Source organism: Salmo trutta, unplaced genomic scaffold (assembly GCF_901001165.1).
Source record: "Salmo trutta unplaced genomic scaffold, fSalTru1.1, whole genome shotgun sequence".
NCBI classification, from domain to species: Eukaryota; Metazoa; Chordata; class Actinopteri; order Salmoniformes; family Salmonidae; genus Salmo; species Salmo trutta.
In genome coordinates, this window is record NW_021822784.1 from 94,625 (window position 1) to 115,000 (window position 20,376).

Here is a 20,376-nt window from a genome sequence, read left to right on the forward strand (position 1 = left end):
TATAAGCCCCTTAATGACAGCTATAAGCCCCTTAATGACAGCTATAAGCCCCTTAATGACAACCCCTTAATGACAGCTATAAGCCCCTTAATGACAGCTATAAGCCCCTTAATGACAGCTATAAGCCCCTTAATGACAGCTATAAGCCCCTTAATGACAGCTATAAGCCCCTTAATGACAGCTATAAGCCCCTTAATGACAGCTATAAGTCCCTTAATGACAGCTATAAGTCCCTTAATGACAGCCCCTTAATGACAGCTATAAGCCCCTTAATGACAGCTATAAGTCCCTTAATGACAGCTATGAGCCCCTTAATGACAGCTATAAGTCCCTTAATGACAGCTATGAGCCCCTTAATGACAGCTATAAGCCCCTTAATGACAGCTATAAGTCCCTTAATGACAGCTATAAGCCCCTTAATGACAGCTATGAGCCCTTAATGACAGCTATAAGCCCCTTAATGACAGCTATGAGCCCTTAATGACAGCTATAAGTCCCTTAATGACAGCTATAAGCCCCTTAATGACAGCTATAAGCCCCTTAATGACAGCTATAAGCTCCTTAATGACAGCTATAAGTCCCTTAATGACAGCCCCTTAATGACAGCTATAAGTCCCTTAATGACAGCTATAAGCCCCTTAATGACAGCTATAAGCCCCTTAATGACAGCTATAAGTCCCTTAATGACAGCTATAAGTCCCTTAATGACAGCCCCTTAATGACAGCTATAAGTCCCTTAATGACAGCTATAAGCCCCTTAATAACAGCTATAAGTCCCTTAATGACAGCTATAAGTCCCTTAATGACAGCCCCTTAATGACAGCTATAAGTCCCTTAATGACAGCTATAAGCCCCTTAATAACAGCTATGAGCCCCTTAATGACAGCTATAAGTCCCTTAATGACAGCCCCTTAATAACAGCTATAAGTCCCTTAATGACAGCTATAAGTCCCTTAATGACAGCTATAAGCCCCTTAATGACAGCCCCTTAATGACAGCTATAAGTCCCTTAATGACAGCTATAAGCCCCTTAATAACAGCTATAAGTCCCTTAATGACAGCTATAAGCCCCTTAATGACAGCTATAAGCCCCTTAATGACAGCTATGAGCCCCTTAATGACAGCTATGAGCCCCTTAATGACAGCTATAAGCCCCTTAATAACAGCTATAAGCCCCTTAATAACAGCTATGAGCCCTTAATGACAGCTATAAGCCCCTTAATGACAGCTATGAGCCCCTTAATGACAGCTATAAGCCCCTTAATGACAGCTATAAGCCCCTTAATAACAGCTATAAGCCCCTTAATGACAGCTATAAGCCCCTTAATGACAGCTATAAGCCCCTTAATAACAGCTATAAGCTCCTTAATGACAGCTATAAGCCCCTTAATGACAGCTATAAGCCCCTTAATGACAGCTATAAGCCCCTTAATGACAGCTATAAGCCCCTTAATAACAGCTATAAGCTCCTTAATGACAGCTATGAGCCCCTTAATAACAGCTATAAGTCCCTTAATGACAGCTATAAGCCCCTTAATGACAGCTATAAACCCCTTAATGACAGCTATAAGCCCTTTTAATGACAGCTATAAGTCCCTTAATGACAGCTATAAGCCCCTTAATAACAGCTATAAGCTCCTTAATGACAGCTATGAGCCCCTTAATAACAGCTATAAGTCCCTTAATAACAGCTATAAGCCCCTTAATGACAGCTCTAATTTTGTTTACCAGTGAGGCTCCCAGGTAAGAGCCCCCCACTACCACAGTGTCAGCCTGTTTACCAGTGAGGCTCCCAGGGAGAGAGAGATGTGTGAGGCTGCTGGGCTGCACATCTCCAAACCCCCAGGGACCACCAGAGGCTGCTGTGGTCTGTAGAGGGGCCAGAGGCTGCATGGAGGAGGAGAGGCCAGGCTGGGGCTGGTCACAGGCCAGGAGTAAGAGGTCGTCATCGGTGCTGGCTGTACTGAGATTCCCACTGAGGTCACACAGGGCTGGAGAACAAGGAGGATGGTTAGAGAGGACAGGGTTGGAGAACAGGACGATGGTTAGAGAGGACAGGGCTGGGGTACAGGAGGATGGTTAGAGAGGACAGGGCTGGGGAACAGGAGGATGGTTAGAGAGGACAGGGCTGGGGAACAGGAGGATGGTTAGAGAGGACAGGGCTGGGGTACAGGAGGACGGTTAGAGAGGACAGGGCTGGGGTACAGGAGGATGGTTAGAGAGGACAGGGCTGGAGAACAAGGAGGATGGTTAGAGAGGACAGGGCTGGGGAACAGGAGGATGGTTAGAGAGGACAGGGCTGGGGAACAGGAGGATGGTTAGAGAGGACAGGGCTGGGGTACAGGAGGATGGTTAGAGAGGACAGGGCTGGGGAACAGGAGGATGGTTAGAGAGGACAGGGCTGGGGTACAGGAGGACGGTTAGAGAGGACAGGGCTGGCGTACAGGAGGATGGTTAGAGAGGACAGGGCTGGGGTACAGGAGGATGGTTAGAGAGGACAGGGCAGGGGTACAGGAGGATGGTTAGAGAGGACAGGGCTGGGGTACAGGAGGATGGTTAGAGAGGACAGGGCTGGGGTACAGGAGGATGGTTAGAGAGGACAGGGCTGGGGTACAGGAGGATGGTTAGAGAGGACAGGGCAGGGGTACAGGAGGATGGTTAGAGAGGACAGGGCTGGGGAACAGGAGGATGGTTAGAGAGGACAGGGTTGGGGTACAGGAGGATGGTTAGAGAGGACAGGGCTGGGGTACAGGAGGATGGTTAGAGAGGACAGGGCTGGGGTACAGGAGGATGGTTAGAGAGGACAGGGCTGGGGTACAGGAGGATGGTTAGAGAGGACAGGGCTGGGGAACAGGAGGATGTTAGAGAGGACAGGGCTGGGGTACAGGAGGATGGTTAGAGAGGACAGGGCTGGGGAACAGGAGGATGTTAGAGAGGACAGGGCTGGGGTACAGGAGGATGGTTAGAGAGGACAGGGCTGGGGTACAGGAGGATGGTTAGAGAGGACAGGGCTGGGGTACAGGAGGATGTTAGAGAGGACAGGGCAGGGGTACAGGACGATGGTTAGAGAGGACAGGGCTGGAGAACAGGACGATGGTTAGAGAGGACAGGGCTGGCGTACAGGAGGATGGTTAGAGAGGACAGGGCTGGAGAACAGGAGGACGGTTAGAGAGGACAGGGCTGGGGTACAGGAGGATGTTAGAGAGGACAGGGCTGGGGAACAGGAGGACGGTTAGAGAGGACAGGGCTGGGGTACAGGAGGATGGTTAGAGAGGACAGGGCTGGGGTACAGGACGATGGTTAGAGAGGACAGGGCTGGGGTACAGGAGGATGGTTAGAGAGGACAGGGCTGGGGTACAGGAGGATGTTAGAGAGGACAGGGCTGGGGTACAGGAGGATGGTTAGAGAGGACAGGGCTGGGGTACAGGAGGATGGTTAGAGAGGACAGGGCTGGGGTACAGGAGGATGGTTAGAGAGGACAGGGCTGGGGTACAGGAGGATGGTTAGAGAGGACAGGGCTGGAGAACAGGAGGATGGTTAGAGAGGACAGGGCTGGAGAACAGGAGGACGGTTAGAGAGGACAGGGCTGGGGTACAGGAGGATGTTAGAGAGGACAGGGCAGGGGTACAGGAGGATGGTTAGAGAGGACAGGGCTGGGGAACAGGAGGATGGTTAGAGAGGACAGGGTTGGGGTACAGGAGGATGGTTAGAGAGGACAGGGCTGGGGTACAGGAGGATGGTTAGAGAGGACAGGGCAGGGGTACAGGAGGATGGTTAGAGAGGACAGGGCTGGGGTACAGGAGGATGGTTAGAGAGGACAGGGCTGGAGAACAGGAGGATGTTAGAGAGGACAGGGCTGGAGAACAGGAGGATGTTAGAGAGGACAGGGCTGGGGTACAGGAGGATGTTAGAGAGGACAGGGCTGGGGTACAGGACGATGGTTAGAGAGGACAGGGCTGGGGTACAGGACGATGGTTAGAGAGGACAGGGCTGGGGTACAGGAGGATGGTTAGAGAGGACAGGGCAGGGGTACAGTAGGATGGTTAGAGAGGACAGGGCTGGAGAACAGGAGGATGGTTAGAGAGGACAGGGCTGGGGTACAGGAGGATGTTAGAGAGGACAGGGCTGGGGTACAGGACGATGGTTAGAGAGGACAGGGCTGGGGTACAGGAGGATGGTTAGAGAGGACAGGGCAGGGGTACAGGAGGATGGTTAGAGAGGACAGGGCTGGGGTACAGGAGGATGGTTAGAGAGGACAGGGCTGGGGAACAGGAGGATGGTTAGAGAGGACAGGGCTGGGGTACAGGAGGATGGTTAGAGAGGACAGGGCTGGGGTACAGGAGGATGGTTAGAGAGGACAGGGCTGGGGAACAGGAGGACGGTTAGAGAGGACAGGGCTGGGGTACAGGAGGATGGTTAGAGAGGACAGGGCTGGGGTACAGGAGGATGGTTAGAGAGGACAGGGCTGGGGTACAGGAGGATGGTTAGAGAGGACAGGGCTGGGGTACAGGAGGATGGTTAGAGAGGACAGGGCTGGGGTACAGGACGATGGTTAGAGAGGACAGGGCTGGAGAACAGGAGGATGGTTAGAGAGGACAGGGCAGGGGTACAGGACGATGGTTAGAGAGGACAGGGCTGGAGAACAGGAGGATGGTTAGAGAGGACAGGGCTGGAGAACAGGAGGACGGTTAGAGAGGACAGGGCTGGGGTACAGGAGGATGGTTAGAGAGGACAGGGCTGGGGTACAGGAGGATGTTAGAGAGGACAGGGCTGGGGTACAGGAGGATGGTTAGAGAGGACAGGGCTGGGGTACAGGAGGATGGTTAGAGAGGACAGGGCTGGGGTACAGGAGGATGGTTAGAGAGGACAGGGCTGGGGTACAGGAGGATGGTTAGAGAGGACAGGGCTGGAGAACAGGAGGATGGTTAGAGAGGACAGGGCTGGAGAACAGGAGGACGGTTAGAGAGGACAGGGCTGGGGTACAGGAGGATGTTAGAGAGGACAGGGCAGGGGTACAGGAGGATGGTTAGAGAGGACAGGGCTGGGGAACAGGAGGATGGTTAGAGAGGACAGGGCTGGGGTACAGGAGGATGGTTAGAGAGGACAGGGCAGGGGTACAGGAGGATGGTTAGAGAGGACAGGGCTGGGGTACAGGAGGATGGTTAGAGAGGACAGGGCTGGAGAACAGGAGGATGTTAGAGAGGACAGGGCTGGAGAACAGGAGGATGTTAGAGAGGACAGGGCTGGGGTACAGGAGGATGTTAGAGAGGACAGGGCTGGGGTACAGGACGATGGTTAGAGAGGACAGGGCTGGGGTACAGGACGATGGTTAGAGAGGACAGGGCTGGGGTACAGGAGGATGGTTAGAGAGGACAGGGCAGGGGTACAGGAGGATGGTTAGAGAGGACAGGGCTGGAGAACAGGAGGATGGTTAGAGAGGACAGGGCTGGGGTACAGGAGGATGTTAGAGAGGACAGGGCTGGGGTACAGGACGATGGTTAGAGAGGACAGGGCTGGGGTACAGGAGGATGGTTAGAGAGGACAGGGCAGGGGTACAGGAGGATGGTTAGAGAGGACAGGGCTGGGGTACAGGAGGATGGTTAGAGAGGACAGGGCTGGGGAACAGGAGGATGGTTAGAGAGGACAGGGCTGGGGTACAGGAGGATGGTTAGAGAGGACAGGGCTGGGGTACAGGAGGATGGTTAGAGAGGACAGGGCTGGGGTACAGGAGGATGGTTAGAGAGGACAGGGCTGGGGAACAGGAGGACGGTTAGAGAGGACAGGGCTGGGGTACAGGAGGATGGTTAGAGAGGACAGGGCTGGGGTACAGGAGGATGGTTAGAGAGGACAGGGCTGGGGTACAGGAGGATGGTTAGAGAGGACAGGGCTGGGGAACAGGAGGATGGTTAGAGAGGACAGGGCTGGGGTACAGGAGGATGTTAGAGAGGACAGGGCTGGGGTACAGGAGGATGGTTAGAGAGGACAGGGCTGGGGTACAGGAGGATGGTTAGAGAGGACAGGGCTGGGGTACAGGAGGACGGTTAGAGAGGACAGGGCTGGGGAACAGGAGGATGGTTAGAGAGGACAGGGCTGGGGTACAGGAGGATGGTTAGAGAGGACAGGGCTGGAGAACAGGAGGATGGTTAGAGAGGACAGGGCTGGGGTACAGGAGGATGGTAAGGGGTTAGGGGTTAGGGAGTAGAGGTTAGGGGTAAGGGGTTAGGGGTAAGGGGTAAGGGGTAAGGGGTTAGGGAGTAGGGGTTAGGGAGTAGAGGTTAGGGGTTAGGGAGTAGAGGTTAGGGGTAAGAGGTTAGGGGTTAGGGGTAAGGGGTTAGGGGTTAGGGGTAAGGGGTTAGGGGTTAGGGGTAAGGGGTAAGGGGTTAGGGGTTAGGGGTAAGGGGTTAGGGAGTAGAGGTTAGGGGTTAGGGGTTAGGGGTAAGGGGTAAGAGGTTAGGGGTTAGGGGTAAGGGGTTAGGGGATAGGGGTAAGGGGTTAGGGGTTAGGGGTAAGGGGTTAGGGGTAAGGGGTAAGGGGTTAGGGGTTAGGGGTAAGGGGTTAGGGAGTAGAGGTTAGGGGTAAGGGGTTAGGGGTTAGGGGTAAGGGGTTAGGGGATAGGGGTAAGGGGTTAGGGGTTAGGGGTAAGGGGTTAGGGAGTAGAGGTTAGGGGTAAGGGGTTAGGGGATAGGGGTTAGGGGTAAGGGGTAAGGGGTTAGGGGTTAGGGGTTAGGGGTTAGGGTTAGGGGTAAGGGAGTAGAGGTTAGGGGTTAGGGGTAAGGGGTAAGGGGTAAGGGGTTAGGGGTAAGGGGTTAGGGAGTAGAGGTTAGGGGTAAGAGGTTAGGGGTAAGGGGTTAGGGGATAGGGGTTAGGGGTAAGGGGTTAGGGGTTAGGGGTAAGGGGTTAGGGAGTAGAGGTTAGGGGTAAGGGGTTAGGGGATAGGGGTTAGGGGTAAGGGGTAAGGGGTTAGGGGTTAGGGGTAAGGGGTTAGGGAGTAGAGGTTAGGGGTAAGAGGTTAGGGGTAAGGGGTTAGGGGATAGGGGTTAGGGGTAAGGGGTTAGGGGTTAGGGGTAAGGGGTTAGGGGTAAGGGGTAAGGGGTTAGGGGTAAGGGGTTAGGGAGTAGAGGTTAGGGGTAAGGGGTTAAGGGTAAGGGGTTAGGGGTAAGGGGTTAGGGGTAAGGGGTAAGGGGTTAGGGAGTAGAGGTTAGGGGTAAGGGGTTAGGGGTTAGGGGTAAGGGGTTAGGGGTAGGGGGTTAGGGGTTAGGGGTAAGGGGTTAGGGGATAGGGGTTAGGGGTTAGGGGTAAGGGGTTAGGGGTAGGGGGTTAGGGGTAAGGGGTTAGGGAGTAGAGGTTAGGGGTAAGGGGTTAGGGGTAAGGGGTTAGGGTTAGGGTTTAGGGGTTGGGGGTTAGGGTTAGGGGTTAGGGGTTAGGGGTCTCCAGTCTTTTATAGAATAAGAGCTACTTTAAAAAAAAAACATTGCAAGCTACTCCCTAACCCCTAACCCTCTAACCCCTACTCCCTAACCCCTACTCCCTAACCCCTACTCCCTAACCCCTAACCCCTACTCCCTAACGCCTAACCCCTACTCCCTAACCCTAACTCCTAACCCTAACCCCTACTCCCTAACCCCTAACCCTACTCCCTAACCCCTACTCCCTAACCCCTAACCCCTACTCCCTAACCCCTGCTCCCTAAGCCCTAACCCCTACTCCCTAACCCCTACTCCCTAACCCTAAACCCTACTCCCTAACCCTTAACCCCTACTCCCTAACCCCTAACCCTAACCCCTACTCACTAACCCTAACCCCTACCCCCTACTCCCTACCCCCTACTCCCTAACCCCTAACCCCTACTCCCTAACCCCTAAACCCTACTCCCTAACCCCTACTCCCTAACCCCTAAATATTAGCTACTAATATTTTTCTAACTTTCTTCTATCTTTTCCCTCCCTGCTACTCTTCCCTGGTCCTTAGTGTACTAGAGGAAGTAGTGTTGTCAACTCTTCCCTGGTCCTTAGTGTACTAGAGGAAGTAGTGTTGTTCCCTGGTCCTTAGTGTACTAGAGGAAGTAGTGTTGTCAACTCTTCCCTGGTCCTTAGTGTACTAGAGGAAGTAGTGTTGTCAACTCTTCCCTGGTCCTTAGTGTACTAGAGGAAGTAGTGTTGTCAACTCTTCCCTGGTCCTTAGTGTACTAGAGGAAGTAGTGTTGTCAACTCTTCACTGGTCCTTAGTGTACTAGAGGAAGTAGTGTTGTCAACTCTTCCCTGGTCCTTAGTGTACTAGAGGAAGTAGTGTTGTCAGCTCTTCCCTGGTCCTTAGTGTACTAGAGGAAGTAGTGTTGTTCCCTGGTCCTTAGTGTACTAGAGGAAGTAGTGTTGTTCCCTGGTCCTTAGTGTACTAGAGGAAGTAGTGTTGTCAACTCTTCCCTGGTCCTTAGTGTACTAGAGGAAGTAGTGTTGTCAACTCTTCCCCTGGTCCTTAGTGTACTAGAGGAAGTAGTGTTGTCAACTCTTCCCTGGTCCTTAGTGAACTAGAGGAAGTAGTGTTGTCAGCTCTTCCCTGGTCCTTAGTGTACTAGAGGAAGTAGTGTTGTCAACTCTTCCCTGGTCCTTAGTGTACTAGAGGAAGTAGTGTTGTCAACTCTTCCCTGGTCCTTAGTGTACTAGAGGAAGTAGTGTTGTTCCCTGGTCCTTAGTGTACTAGAGGAAGTAGTGTTGTTCCCTGGTCCTTAGTGTACTAGAGGAAGTAGTGTTGTCAACTCTTCCCTGGTCCTTAGTGTACTAGAGGAAGTAGTGTTGTTCCCTGGTCCTTAGTGTACTAGAGGAAGTAGTGTTGTCAACTCTTCCCTGGTCCTTAGTGTACTAGAGGAAGTAGTGTTGTCAACTCTTCCCTGGTCCTTAGTGAACTAGAGGAAGTAGTGTTGTCAGCTCTTCCCTGGTCCTTAGTGTACTAGAGGAAGTAGTGTTGTCAACTCTTCCCTGGTCCTTAGTGTACTAGAGGAAGTAGTGTTGTCAACTCTTCCCTGGTCCTTAGTGTACTAGAGGAAGTAGTGTTGTTCCCCGGTCCTTAGTGTACTAGAGGAAGTAGTGTTGTTCCCTGGTCCTTAGTGTACTAGAGGAAGTAGTGTTGTCAACTCTTCCCCTGGTCCTTAGTGTACTAGAGGAAGTAGTGTTGTCAACTCTTCCCTGGTCCTTAGTGTACTAGAGGAAGTAGTGTTGTCAACTCTTCCCTGGTCCTTAGTGTACTAGAGGAAGTAGTGTTGTCAACTCTTCCCTGGTCCTTAGTGTACTAGAGGAAGTAGTGTTGTCAACTCTTCCCTGGTCCTTAGTGTACTAGAGGAAGTAGTGTTGTTCCCTGGTCGTTAGTGCACTAGAGGAAGTAGTGTTGTCAACTCTTCCCTGGTCCTTAGTGTACTAGAGGAAGTAGTACAATGTGTTGTATGGTAAAACCTTTCAGAATAGTTTGGCTAGCTAGCAGGGCTGCTGGTAGCTGGTGATGACCTGCTGGAGACCCCTGGTGTATGGTAAAACCTTTCAGAATAGTTTGGCTAGCTAGCAGGGCTGCTGGTAGCTGGTGATGACCTGCTGGAGACCCCTGGTGTATGGTAAAACCTTTCAGAATAGTTTGGCTAGCTAGCAGGGCTGCTGGTAGCTGGTAGCTGGGGATGACCTGCTGGAGACCCCTGGTGTATGGTAAAACCTTTCAGAATAGTTTGGCTAGCTAGCAGGGCTGCTGGTAGCTGGTAGCTGGTGATGACCTGCTGGAGACCCCTGGTGTATGGTAAAACCTTTCAGAATAGTTTGGCTAGCTAGCAGGGCTGCTGGTAGCTGGTAGCTGGTGATGTCCTGCTGGAGACCCCTGGTCTATGGTAAAACCTTTCAGAATAGTTTGGCTAGCTAGCAGGGCTGCTGGTAGCTGGTGATGACCTGCTGGAGACCCCTGGTGTATGGTAAAACCTTTCAGAATAGTTTGGCTAGCTAGCAGGGCTGCTGGTAGCTGGTGATGACCTGCTGGAGACCCCTGGTGTATGGTAAAACCTTTCAGAATAGTTTGGCTAGCTAGCAGGGCTGCTGGTAGCTGGTAGCTGGGGATGACCTGCTGGAGACCCCTGGTGTATGGTAAAACCTTTCAGAATAGTTTGGCTAGCTAGCAGGGCTGCTGGTAGCTGGTAGCTGGTGATGACCTGCTGGAGACCCCTGGTCTACGGTAAAACCTTTCAGAATAGTTTGGCTAGCTAGCAGGGCTGCTGGTAGCTGGTGATGACCTGCTGGAGACCCCTGGCGTATGGTAAAACCTTTCAGAATAGTTTGGCTAGCTAGCAGGGCTGCTGGTAGCTGGTAGCTGGTGATGACCTGCTGGAGACCCCTGGTGTATGGTAAAACCTTTCAGAATAGTTTGGCTAGCTAGTAGGGCTGCTGGTAGCTGGTAGCTGGTGATGACCTGCTGGAGACCCCTGGTGTATGGTAAAACCTTTCAGAATAGTTTGGCTAGCTAGTAGGGCTGCTGGTAGCTGGTGATGACCTGCTGGAGACCCCTGGTGTATGGTAAAACCTTTCAGAATAGTTTGGCTAGCTAGCAGGGCTGCTGGTAGCTGGTGATGACCTGCTGGAGACCCCTGGTCAACAGTAAAACCTCAACACTTAGATACCTTCTACAATTAGCACAATAAAAGTGAATAAGGACCAGCTTCTGCACAGAACAATGCCAAAAAGCATCACAACACGCATGTACACGCACATACACACACGTACCAGAGTCCAGACTAGCACACAGAGAGCTGTCACTGGTGTGGCTCTGTCCATCATTAGCATGTAGGGGGCCTGTAAAGGAATCACATCAAGGACATCATGTCATTCCAGTCCACTGAACATGTTATAGTATATCTAACCCAGTAGGGGTCAGTATATAATGTAATGTTATAGTATATCTAGCCCAGTAGGGGTCAGTATATAATGTAATGTTATAGTATATCTAACCCAGTAGGGGTCAGTAGGGGTCAGTATATAATGTAATGTTATAGTATATCTAGCTCAGTAGGGGTCAGTATATAATGTAATGTTATAGTATATCTAACCCAGTAGGGGTCAGTATATAATGTAATGTTATAGTATATCTAGCCCAGTAGGGGTCAGTATATAATGTAATGTTATAGTATGTCTAACCCAATAGGGGTCAGTATATAATGTAATGTTATAGTATATCTAACCCAGTAGGGGTCAGTATATAATGTAATGTTATAGTATATCTAGCCCAGTAGGGGTCAGTATATAATGTAATGTTATAGTATATCTAGCCCAGTAGGGGTCAGTATATAATGTAATGTTATAGTATGTCTAACCCAATAGGGGTCAGTATATAATGTAATGTTATAGTATATCTAACCCAGTAGGGGTCAGTATATAATGTAATGTTATAGTATATCTAGCCCAGTAGGGGTCAGTATATAATGTAATGTTATAGTATATCTAGCCCAGTAGGGGTCAGTAGGGGTCAGTATATAATGTAATGTTATAGTATATCTAACCCAGTAGGGGTCAGTATATAATGTAATGTTATAGTATATCTAACCCAGTAGGGGTCAGTATATAATGTAGTGTTATAGTATATCTAGCCCAGTAGGGGTCAGTATATAATGTAATGTTATAGTATATCTAGCCCAGTAGGGGTCAGTATATAATGTAATGTTATAGTATGTCTAACCCAATAGGGGTCAGTATATAATGTAATGTTATAGTATATCTAACCCAGTAGGGGTCAGTATATAATGTAATGTTATAGTATATCTAACCCAGTAGGGGTCAGTATATAATGTAGTGTTATAGTATATCTAGCCCAGTAGGGGTCAGTATATAATGTAGTGTTATAGTATATCTAGCCCAGTAGGGGTCAGTATATAATGTAGTGTTATAGTATATCTAACCCAGTAGGGGTCAGTATATAATGTAATGTTATAGTATATCTAGCCCAGTAGGGGTCAGTATATAATGTAATGTTATAGTATATCTAACCCAGTAGGGGTCAGTATATAATGTAATGTTATAGTATATCTAGCCCAGTAGGGGTCAGTATATAATGTAATGTTATAGTATATCTAACCCAGTAGGGGTCAGTATATAATGTAATGTTATAGTATATCTAGCCCAGTAGGGGTCAGTATATAATGTAATGTTATAGTATATCTAGCTCAGTAGGGGTCAGTATATAATGTAGTGTTATAGTATATCTAGCCCAGTAGGGGTCAGTATATAATGTAATGTTATAGTATATCTAACCCAGTAGGGGTCAGTATATAATGTAATGTTATAGTATATCTAACCCAGTAGGGGTCAGTATATAATGTAATGTTATAGTATATCTAACCCAGTAGGGGTCAGTATATAATGTAATGTTATAGTATATCTAGCCCAGTAGGGGTCAGTATATAATGTAATGTTATAGTATATCTAGCCCAGTAGGGGTCAGTATATAATGTAATGTTATAGTATATCTAACCCAGTAGGGGTCAGTAGGGGTCAGTATATAATGTAATGTTATAGTATATCTAGCCCAGTAGGGGTCAGTATATAATGTAGTGTTATAGTATATCTAACCCAGTAGGGGTCAGTAGGGGTCAGTATATAATGTAATGTTATAGTATATCTAGCCCAGTAGGGGTCAGTATATAATGTAATGTTATAGTATATCTAGCCCAGTAGGGCCCAGTAGGGGTCAGTATATAATGTAATGTTATAGTATATCTAGCCCAGTAGGGGTCAGTATATAATATAATGTTATAGTATATCTAGCCCAATAGGGGTCAGTATATAATGTAATGTTATAGTATATCTAACCCAGTAGGGGTCAGTAGGGGTCAGTATATAATGTAATGTTATAGTATATCTAACCCAGTAGGGGTCAGTATATAATGTAATGTTATAGTATATCTAGCCCAGTAGGGGTCAGTATATAATGTAATGTTATAGTATATCTAGCCCAGTAGGGGTCAGTATATAATGTAATGTTATAGTATATCTAGCCCAGTAGGGGTCAGTATATAATGTAATGTTATAGTATATCTAGCCCAGTAGGGGTCAGTATATAATGTAATGTTATAGTATATCTAGCCCAGTAGGGGTCAGTATATAATGTAATGTTATAGTATATCCAGCCCAGTAGGGGTCAGTATATAATGTAATGTTATAGTATATCTAGCTCAGTAGGGGTCAGTATATAATGTAATGTTATAGTATATCTAGCCCAGTAGGGGTCAGTAGGGGTCAGTATATAATGTAATGTTATAGTATATCTAACCCAGTAGGGGTCAGTATATAATGTAATGTTATAGTATATCTAGCCCAGTAGGGGTCAGTATATAATGTAATGTTATAGTATATCTAACCCAGTAGGGGTCAGTAGGGGTCAGTATATAATGTAATGTTATAGTATATCTAGCCCAGTAGGGGTCAGTATATAATGTAATGTTATAGTATATCTAGCCCAGTAGGGGTCAGTAGGGGTCAGTATATAATGTAATGTTATAGTATATCTAGCCCAGTAGGGGTCAGTAGGGGTCAGTATATAATGTAATGTTATAGTATATCTAACCCAGTAGGGGTCAGTATATAATGTAGTGTTATAGTATATCTAGCCCAGTAGGGGTCAGTATATAATGTAATGTTATAGTATATCCAGCCCAGTAGGTGTCAGTATATAATTTAGTGTTATAGTATATCTAACCCAGTAGGGGTCAGTAGGGGTCAGTATATAATGTAATGTTATAGTATATCTAGCCCAGTAGGGGTCAGTATATAATGTAATGTTATAGTATGTCTAGCTCAGTAGGGGTCAGTATATAATGTAATGTTATAGTATATCTAGCCCAGTAGGGGTCAGTATATAATGTAATGTTATAGTATGTCTAACCCAGTAGGGGTCAGTATATAATGTAATGTTATAGTATATCTAACCCAGTAGGGGTCAGTATATAATGTAATGTTATAGTATATCTAGCCCAGTAGGGGTCAGTATATAATGTAATGTTATAGTATATCTAGCCCAGTAGGGGTCAGTATATAATGTAATGTTATATTATATCTAGCCCAGTAGGGGTCAGTATATAATGTAATGTTATAGTATATCTAGCCCAGTAGGGGTCAGTATATAATATAATGTTATAGTATATCCAGCCCAGTAGGGGTCAGTATATAATATAATGTTATAGTATATCTAGCTCAGTAGGGGTCAGTATATAATGTAATGTTATAGTATATCTAGCCCAGTAGGGGTCAGTATATAATATAATGTTATAGTATATCCAGCCCAGTAGGGGTCAGTATATAATATAATGTTATAGTATATCCAGCCCAGTAGGGGTCAGTATATAATATAATGTTATAGTATATCTAGCTCAGTAGGGGTCAGTATATAATGTAATGTTATAGTATATCTAGCCCAGTAGGGGTCAGTATATAATATAATGTTATAGTATATCCAGCCCAGTAGGGGTCAGTATATAATATAATGTTATAGTATATCTAGCTCAGTAGGGGTCAGTATATAATGTAATGTTATAGTATATCTAACCCAGTAGGGGTCAGTATATAATGTAATGTTATAGTATATCTAACCCAGTAGGGGTCAGTATATAATGTAATGTTATAGTATATCTAGCCCAGTAGGGGTCAGTATATAATATAATGTTATAGTATATCCAGCCCAGTAGGGGTCAGTATATAATGTAATGTTATAGTATATCTAGCTCAGTAGGGGTCAGTATATAATGTAATGTTATAGTATATCTAGCTCAGTAGGGGTCAGTATATAATGTAATGTTATAGTATATCTAACCCAGTAGGGGTCAGTATATAATGTAATGTTATAGTATATCTAGCCCAGTAGGGGTCAGTATATAATATAATGTTATAGTATATCCAGCCCAGTAGGGGTCAGTATATAATATAATGTTATAGTATATCTAGCTCAGTAGGGGTCAGTATATAATGTAATGTTATAGTATATCTAACCCAGTAGGGGTCAGTATATAATATAATGTTATAGTATATCTAGCCCAGTAGGGGTCAGTAGGGGTCAGTATATAATATAATGTTATAGTATATCTAGCCCAGTAGGGGTCAGTATATAATATAATGTTATAGTATATCCAGCCCAGTAGGGGTCAGTATATAATATAATGTTATAGTATATCTAGCTCAGTAGGGGTCAGTATATAATGTAATGTTATAGTATATCTAGCCCAGTAGGGGTCAGTAGGGGTCAGTATATAATGTAATGTTATAGTATATCTAACCCAGTAGGGGTCAGTATATAATGTAGTGTTATAGTATATCTAACCCAGTAGGGGTCAGTATATAATGTAATGTTATAGCATATCTAACCCAGTAGGGGTCAGTATATAATGTAATGTTATAGTATATCTAACCCAGTAGGGGTCAGTATATAATGTAATGTTATAGTATATCTAACCCAGTAGGGGTCAGTATATAATGTAGTGTTATAGTATATCTAGCCCAGTAGGGGTCAGTATATAATGTAATGTTATAGTATATCTAGCTCAGTAGGGGTCAGTATATAATGTAATGTTATAGTATATCTAGCTCAGTAGGGGTCAGTATATAATGTAATGTTATAGTATATCTAACCCAGTAGGGGTCAGTATATAATGTAATGTTATAGTATATCTAACCCAGTAGGGGTCAGTATATAATGTAGTGTTATATTATATCTAGGCCGATAGGGGGCAGTACGTACCAGAGGCTGATTCTGATGGCTTCTCTTCATCCAGGGAGACCAGACTGAGGAGAGAAAGGATATTTTTGGTATTTTATTAGGACCCCCATTAGCTGAAAGCAGCAGCTACTCTTCCTGGGGTTCACACAGAACATGACATAAGAACATGAATAAACATGAAGAGCTCAAGGACAGAACTACACTGAACAAAATAATACTGAACAAAAATATATTGGCCCCGTGTTTCATGAGCTAAAATAAAAGATCCCGCAAATTTTCCATACGCACAAAAAGCTTCTGTCCAATTTTGTGCACAAATTTGTTTACATCCCTGATTGTGAGAATTTCTCCTTTGCCAAGATAATCCATCCACCTGACAGATGTGGAATATCAAGAAGCTAATTAAACAGCCCGATCATTACACAGATGCACCTTGTGCTGGGGACCATAAAAGGCCACTCTAAAATGTGCAGTTTTGTCACACAACACAATGCCACAGATGTCAACATTTTTGAGTGAGTGTGCAGTTGGCATGCTGACTGCAGGAATGTCCACCAATTGAATGTTCATTTCTCTACCATAAACGTATACTGTGAACCATCAGATCCTCCTCTCCACCCTCTCCGAGTTGGGCATCTCCGGCGCGGCCCACGCTTGGATTGCGTCCTACCTGACAGGTCACTCCTACCAGGTGGCGTGGCGAGAATCTGTCTCCGCACCACGTGCTCTCACCACTGGTGTCCCCCAGGGCTCTGTTCTAGGCCCTCTCCTATTCTCGCTATACACCAAGTCACTTGGCTCTGTCATATCCTCACATGGTCTCTCCTATCATTGCTATGCAGACGACACACAATTAATCTTCTCCTTTCCCCCTTCTGATAACCAGGTGGCGAATCGCATCTCTGCATGTCTGGCAGACATATCAGTGTGGATGACGGATCACCACCTCAAGCTGAACCTCGGCAAGACGGAGCTGCTCTTCCTCCCGGGGAAGGACTGCCCGTTCCATGATCTCGCCATCACAGTTGACAACTCCATTGTGTCCTCCTCCCAGAGTGCTAAGAACCTTGGCGTGACCCTGGACAACACGCTGTCGTTCTCCACTAACATCAAGGCGGTGACCCGATCCTGTAAGTTCATGCTCTACAACATTCGCAGAGTACGACCCTGCCTCACACAGGAAGCGGCGCAGGTCCTAATCCAGGCACTTGTCCTCTCCCGTCTGGATTACTGCAACTCGCTGTTGGCTGGGCTCCCTGCCTGTGCCATTAAACCCCTACAACTCATCCAGAACGCCGCAGCCCGTCTGGTGTTCAACCTTCCCAAGTTCTCTCACGTCACCCGCTCCTCCGCTCTCTCCACTGGCTTCCAGTTGAAGCTCGCATCTGCTACAAGACCATGGTGCTTGCCTACGGAGCTGTGAGGGGAACGGCACCACCATACCTTCAGGCTCTGATCAGGCCCTACACCCAAACAAGGGCACTGCGTTCATCCACCTCTGGCCTGCTGGCCCCCCTACCTCTGAGGAAGCACAGTTCCCGCTCAGCCCAGTCAAAACTGTTCGCTGCTCTGGCACCCCAATGGTGGATCAAGCTCCATCACGACGCCAGGACAGTGGAGTCAATCACCACCTTCCGGAGACACCTGAAACCCCACCTCTTTAAGGAATACCTAGGATAGGATAAAGTAATCCTTAAAAGATTTAGATGCACTATTGTAAAGTGGTTGTTCCACTGGATATCATAAGGTGAATGCACCAATTTGTAAGTCGCTCTGGATAAGAGCGTCTGCTAAATGACTTAAATGTAATGTTTCTCAACGTTGTTTCAGAGAACTTGGGGTTATGGTTTTGGCCGGCATAAGCTACGGACATGAACACAATTTAATTTTATCATTGGCAATTTGAATGCACAGAGATACCGTGACGAGATCCTGAGGCCCATTGTTGTGCCATTCATCCGCCACCATCACCTCATGTTTCAGCATGATAATGCACGGCCCCGTGTCGCAAGGATCTGTACAATAAATAATTATTTTATCTACAGTCTCTCTCCCTGGAAGACACCAGTCCTACAACACTAGAGAGGTACCATCTACAGTCTCTCTCCCTGGAAGACACCAGTCCTACAACACTAGAGAGGTACCATCTACAGTCTCTCTCCCTGGAAGACACCAGTCCTACAGCACTAGAGAGGTACCATCTACAGTCTCTCTCCCTGGAAGACACCAGTCCTACAGCACTAGAGAGGTACCATCTACAGTCTCTCTCCCTGGAAGACACCAGTCCTACAACACTAGAGAGGTACCATCTACAGTCTCTCTCTCTGGAAGACACCAGTCCTACAGCACTAGAGAGGTACCATCTACAGTCTCTCTCCCTGGAAGACACCAGTCCTACAACACTAGAGAGGTACCATCTACAGTCTCTCTCCCTGGAAGACACCAGTCCTACAACACTAGAGAGGTACCATCTACAGTCTCTCTCCCTGGAAGACACCAGTCCTACAACACTAGAGAGATACCATCTACAGTCTCTCTCCCTGGAAGACACCAGTCCTACAGCACTAGAGAGGTACCATCTACAGTCTCTCTCCCTGGAAGACACCAGTCCTACAGCACTAGAGAGGTACCATCTACAGTCTCTCTCCCTGGAAGACACCAGTCCTACAGCACTAGAGAGGTACCATCTATAGTCTCTCTCCCTGGAAGACACCAGTCCTACAGCATTAGAGAGGTACCATCTACAGTCTCTCTCCCTGGAAGACACCAGTCCTACAGCACTAGAGGTACCATCTACAGTCTCTCTCCCTGGAAGACACCAGTCCTACAGCACTAGAGAGGTACCATCTACAGTCTCTCTCCCTGGAAGACACCAGTCCTACAGCACTAGAGAGGTACCATCTACAGTCTCTCTCCCTGGAAGACACCAGTCCTACAGCACTAGAGAGGTACCATCTACAGTCTCTCTCCCTGGAAGACACCAGTCCTACAACACTAGAGAGGTACCATCTACAGTCTCTCTCCCTGGAAGACACCAGTCCTACAACACTAGAGAGGTACCATCTACAGTCTCTCTCCCTGGAAGACACCAGTCCTACAGCACTAGAGAGGTACCATCTACAGTCTCTCTCCCTGGAAGACACCAGTCCTACAGCACTAGAGAGGTGCCATCTACAGTCTCTCTCCCTGGAAGACACCAGTCCTACAGCACTAGAGAGATACCATCTACAGTCTCTCTCCCTGGAAGACACCAGTCCTACAGCACTAGAGAGGTACCATCTACAGTCTCTCTCCCTGGAAGACACCAGTCCTACAGCACTAGAGAGGTACCATCTACAGTCTCTCTCCCTGGAAGACACCAGTCCTACAACACTAGAGAGGTACCATCTACAGTCTCTCTCCCTGGAAGACACCAGTCCTACAGCACTAGAGAGGAACCATCTACAGTCTCTCTCCCTGGAAGACACCAGTCCTACAACACTAGAGAAGAGGTACCATCTACAGTCTCTCTCCCTGGAAGACACCAGTCCTACAGCACTAGAGAGGTACCATCTACAGTCTCTCTCCCTGGAAGACACCAGTCCTACAACACTAGAGAGGTACCATCTACAGTCTCTCTCCCTGGAAGACACCAGTCCGACAGCACTAGAGAGGTACCATCTACAGTCTCTCTCACTGGAAGACACCAGTCCTACAACACTAGAGAGATACCATCTACAGTCTCTCTCCCTCGAAGACACCAGTCCTACAGCACTAGAGAGGTACCATCTACAGTCTCTCTCCCTGGAAGACACCAGTCCTACAGCACTAGAGAGGTACCATCTACAGTCTCTCTCCCTGGAAGACACCAGTCCTACAGCACTAGAGAGGTACCATCTACAGTCTCTCTCCCTGGAAGACACCAGTCCTACAACACTAGAGAGATACCATCTACAGTCTCTCTCCCTGGAAGACACCAGTCCAACAGAACTAGGACATTTAATTGTGTGTTAACAGGGCCCTTATCCAGGCCTTCTGTTTAATGAAGACATAATGGAGCTCTGTCCCAGTACTGTTGGAGCTCTGTCCCAGTATGTCCCAGTACTGTTGGAGCTCTGTCCCAGTACTGTTTGAGCTCTGTCTCGGTACTGTTGGAGCTCTGTCCCAGTACTGTTGGAGCTCTGTCCCAGTACTGTTGGAGCACTGTCCCAGTACTGTTGGAGCTCTGTCCCAGTACTGTTGGAGCTCTGTCCCAGCATGTCCCGGTACTGTTGGAGCTCTGTCCCAGTAATGTTGGAGCACTGTCCCAGTACTGTTGGAGCTCTGTCCCAGTACTGTTGGAGCTCTGTCCCAGTACTGTTGGAGCTCTGTCCCAGTACTGTTGGAGCACTGTCCCAGTACTGTTGGAGCTCTGTCCCGGTACTGTTGGAGCTCTGTCTCGGTATTGTTGGAGCTCTGTCCCAGTACTGTTGGAGCTCTGTCCCAGTACTGTTGGAGCACTGTCCCAGTACTGTTGGAGCTCTGTCCCAGTACTGTTGGAGCTCTGTCCCAGTATGTCCCGGTACTGTTGGAGCTCTGTCCCAGTACTGTTGGAGCACTGTCCCAGTACTGTTGGAGCTCTGTCCCAGTACTGTTGGAGCTCTGTCCCAGTACTGTTGGAGCTCTGTCCCAGTACTG

At 47.5% G+C, this 20,376-nt stretch overlaps 1 protein-coding gene across 7 annotated transcripts in view; it reads right to left on the bottom strand.

Annotated features, from left to right (window-relative positions):
- The window catches only part of ical1 (islet cell autoantigen 1-like), a 56,919-nt gene that overhangs the window by 11,987 nt on the left and 24,556 nt on the right, over positions 1–20,376 (bottom strand). For all 7 annotated transcript variants that reach the window (XM_029745392.1, XM_029745393.1, XM_029745388.1 and 4 more), the window contains 3 exons: positions 15,742–15,785; positions 10,746–10,814; positions 1,782–1,991 (listed from right to left, as the gene is read on the bottom strand). In XM_029745392.1, coding sequence (XP_029601252.1) covers positions 1,782–1,991; positions 10,746–10,814; positions 15,742–15,785 — 323 coding nt within the window. The remainder of the gene's footprint in view (positions 1–1,781; positions 1,992–10,745; positions 10,815–15,741; positions 15,786–20,376) is intronic.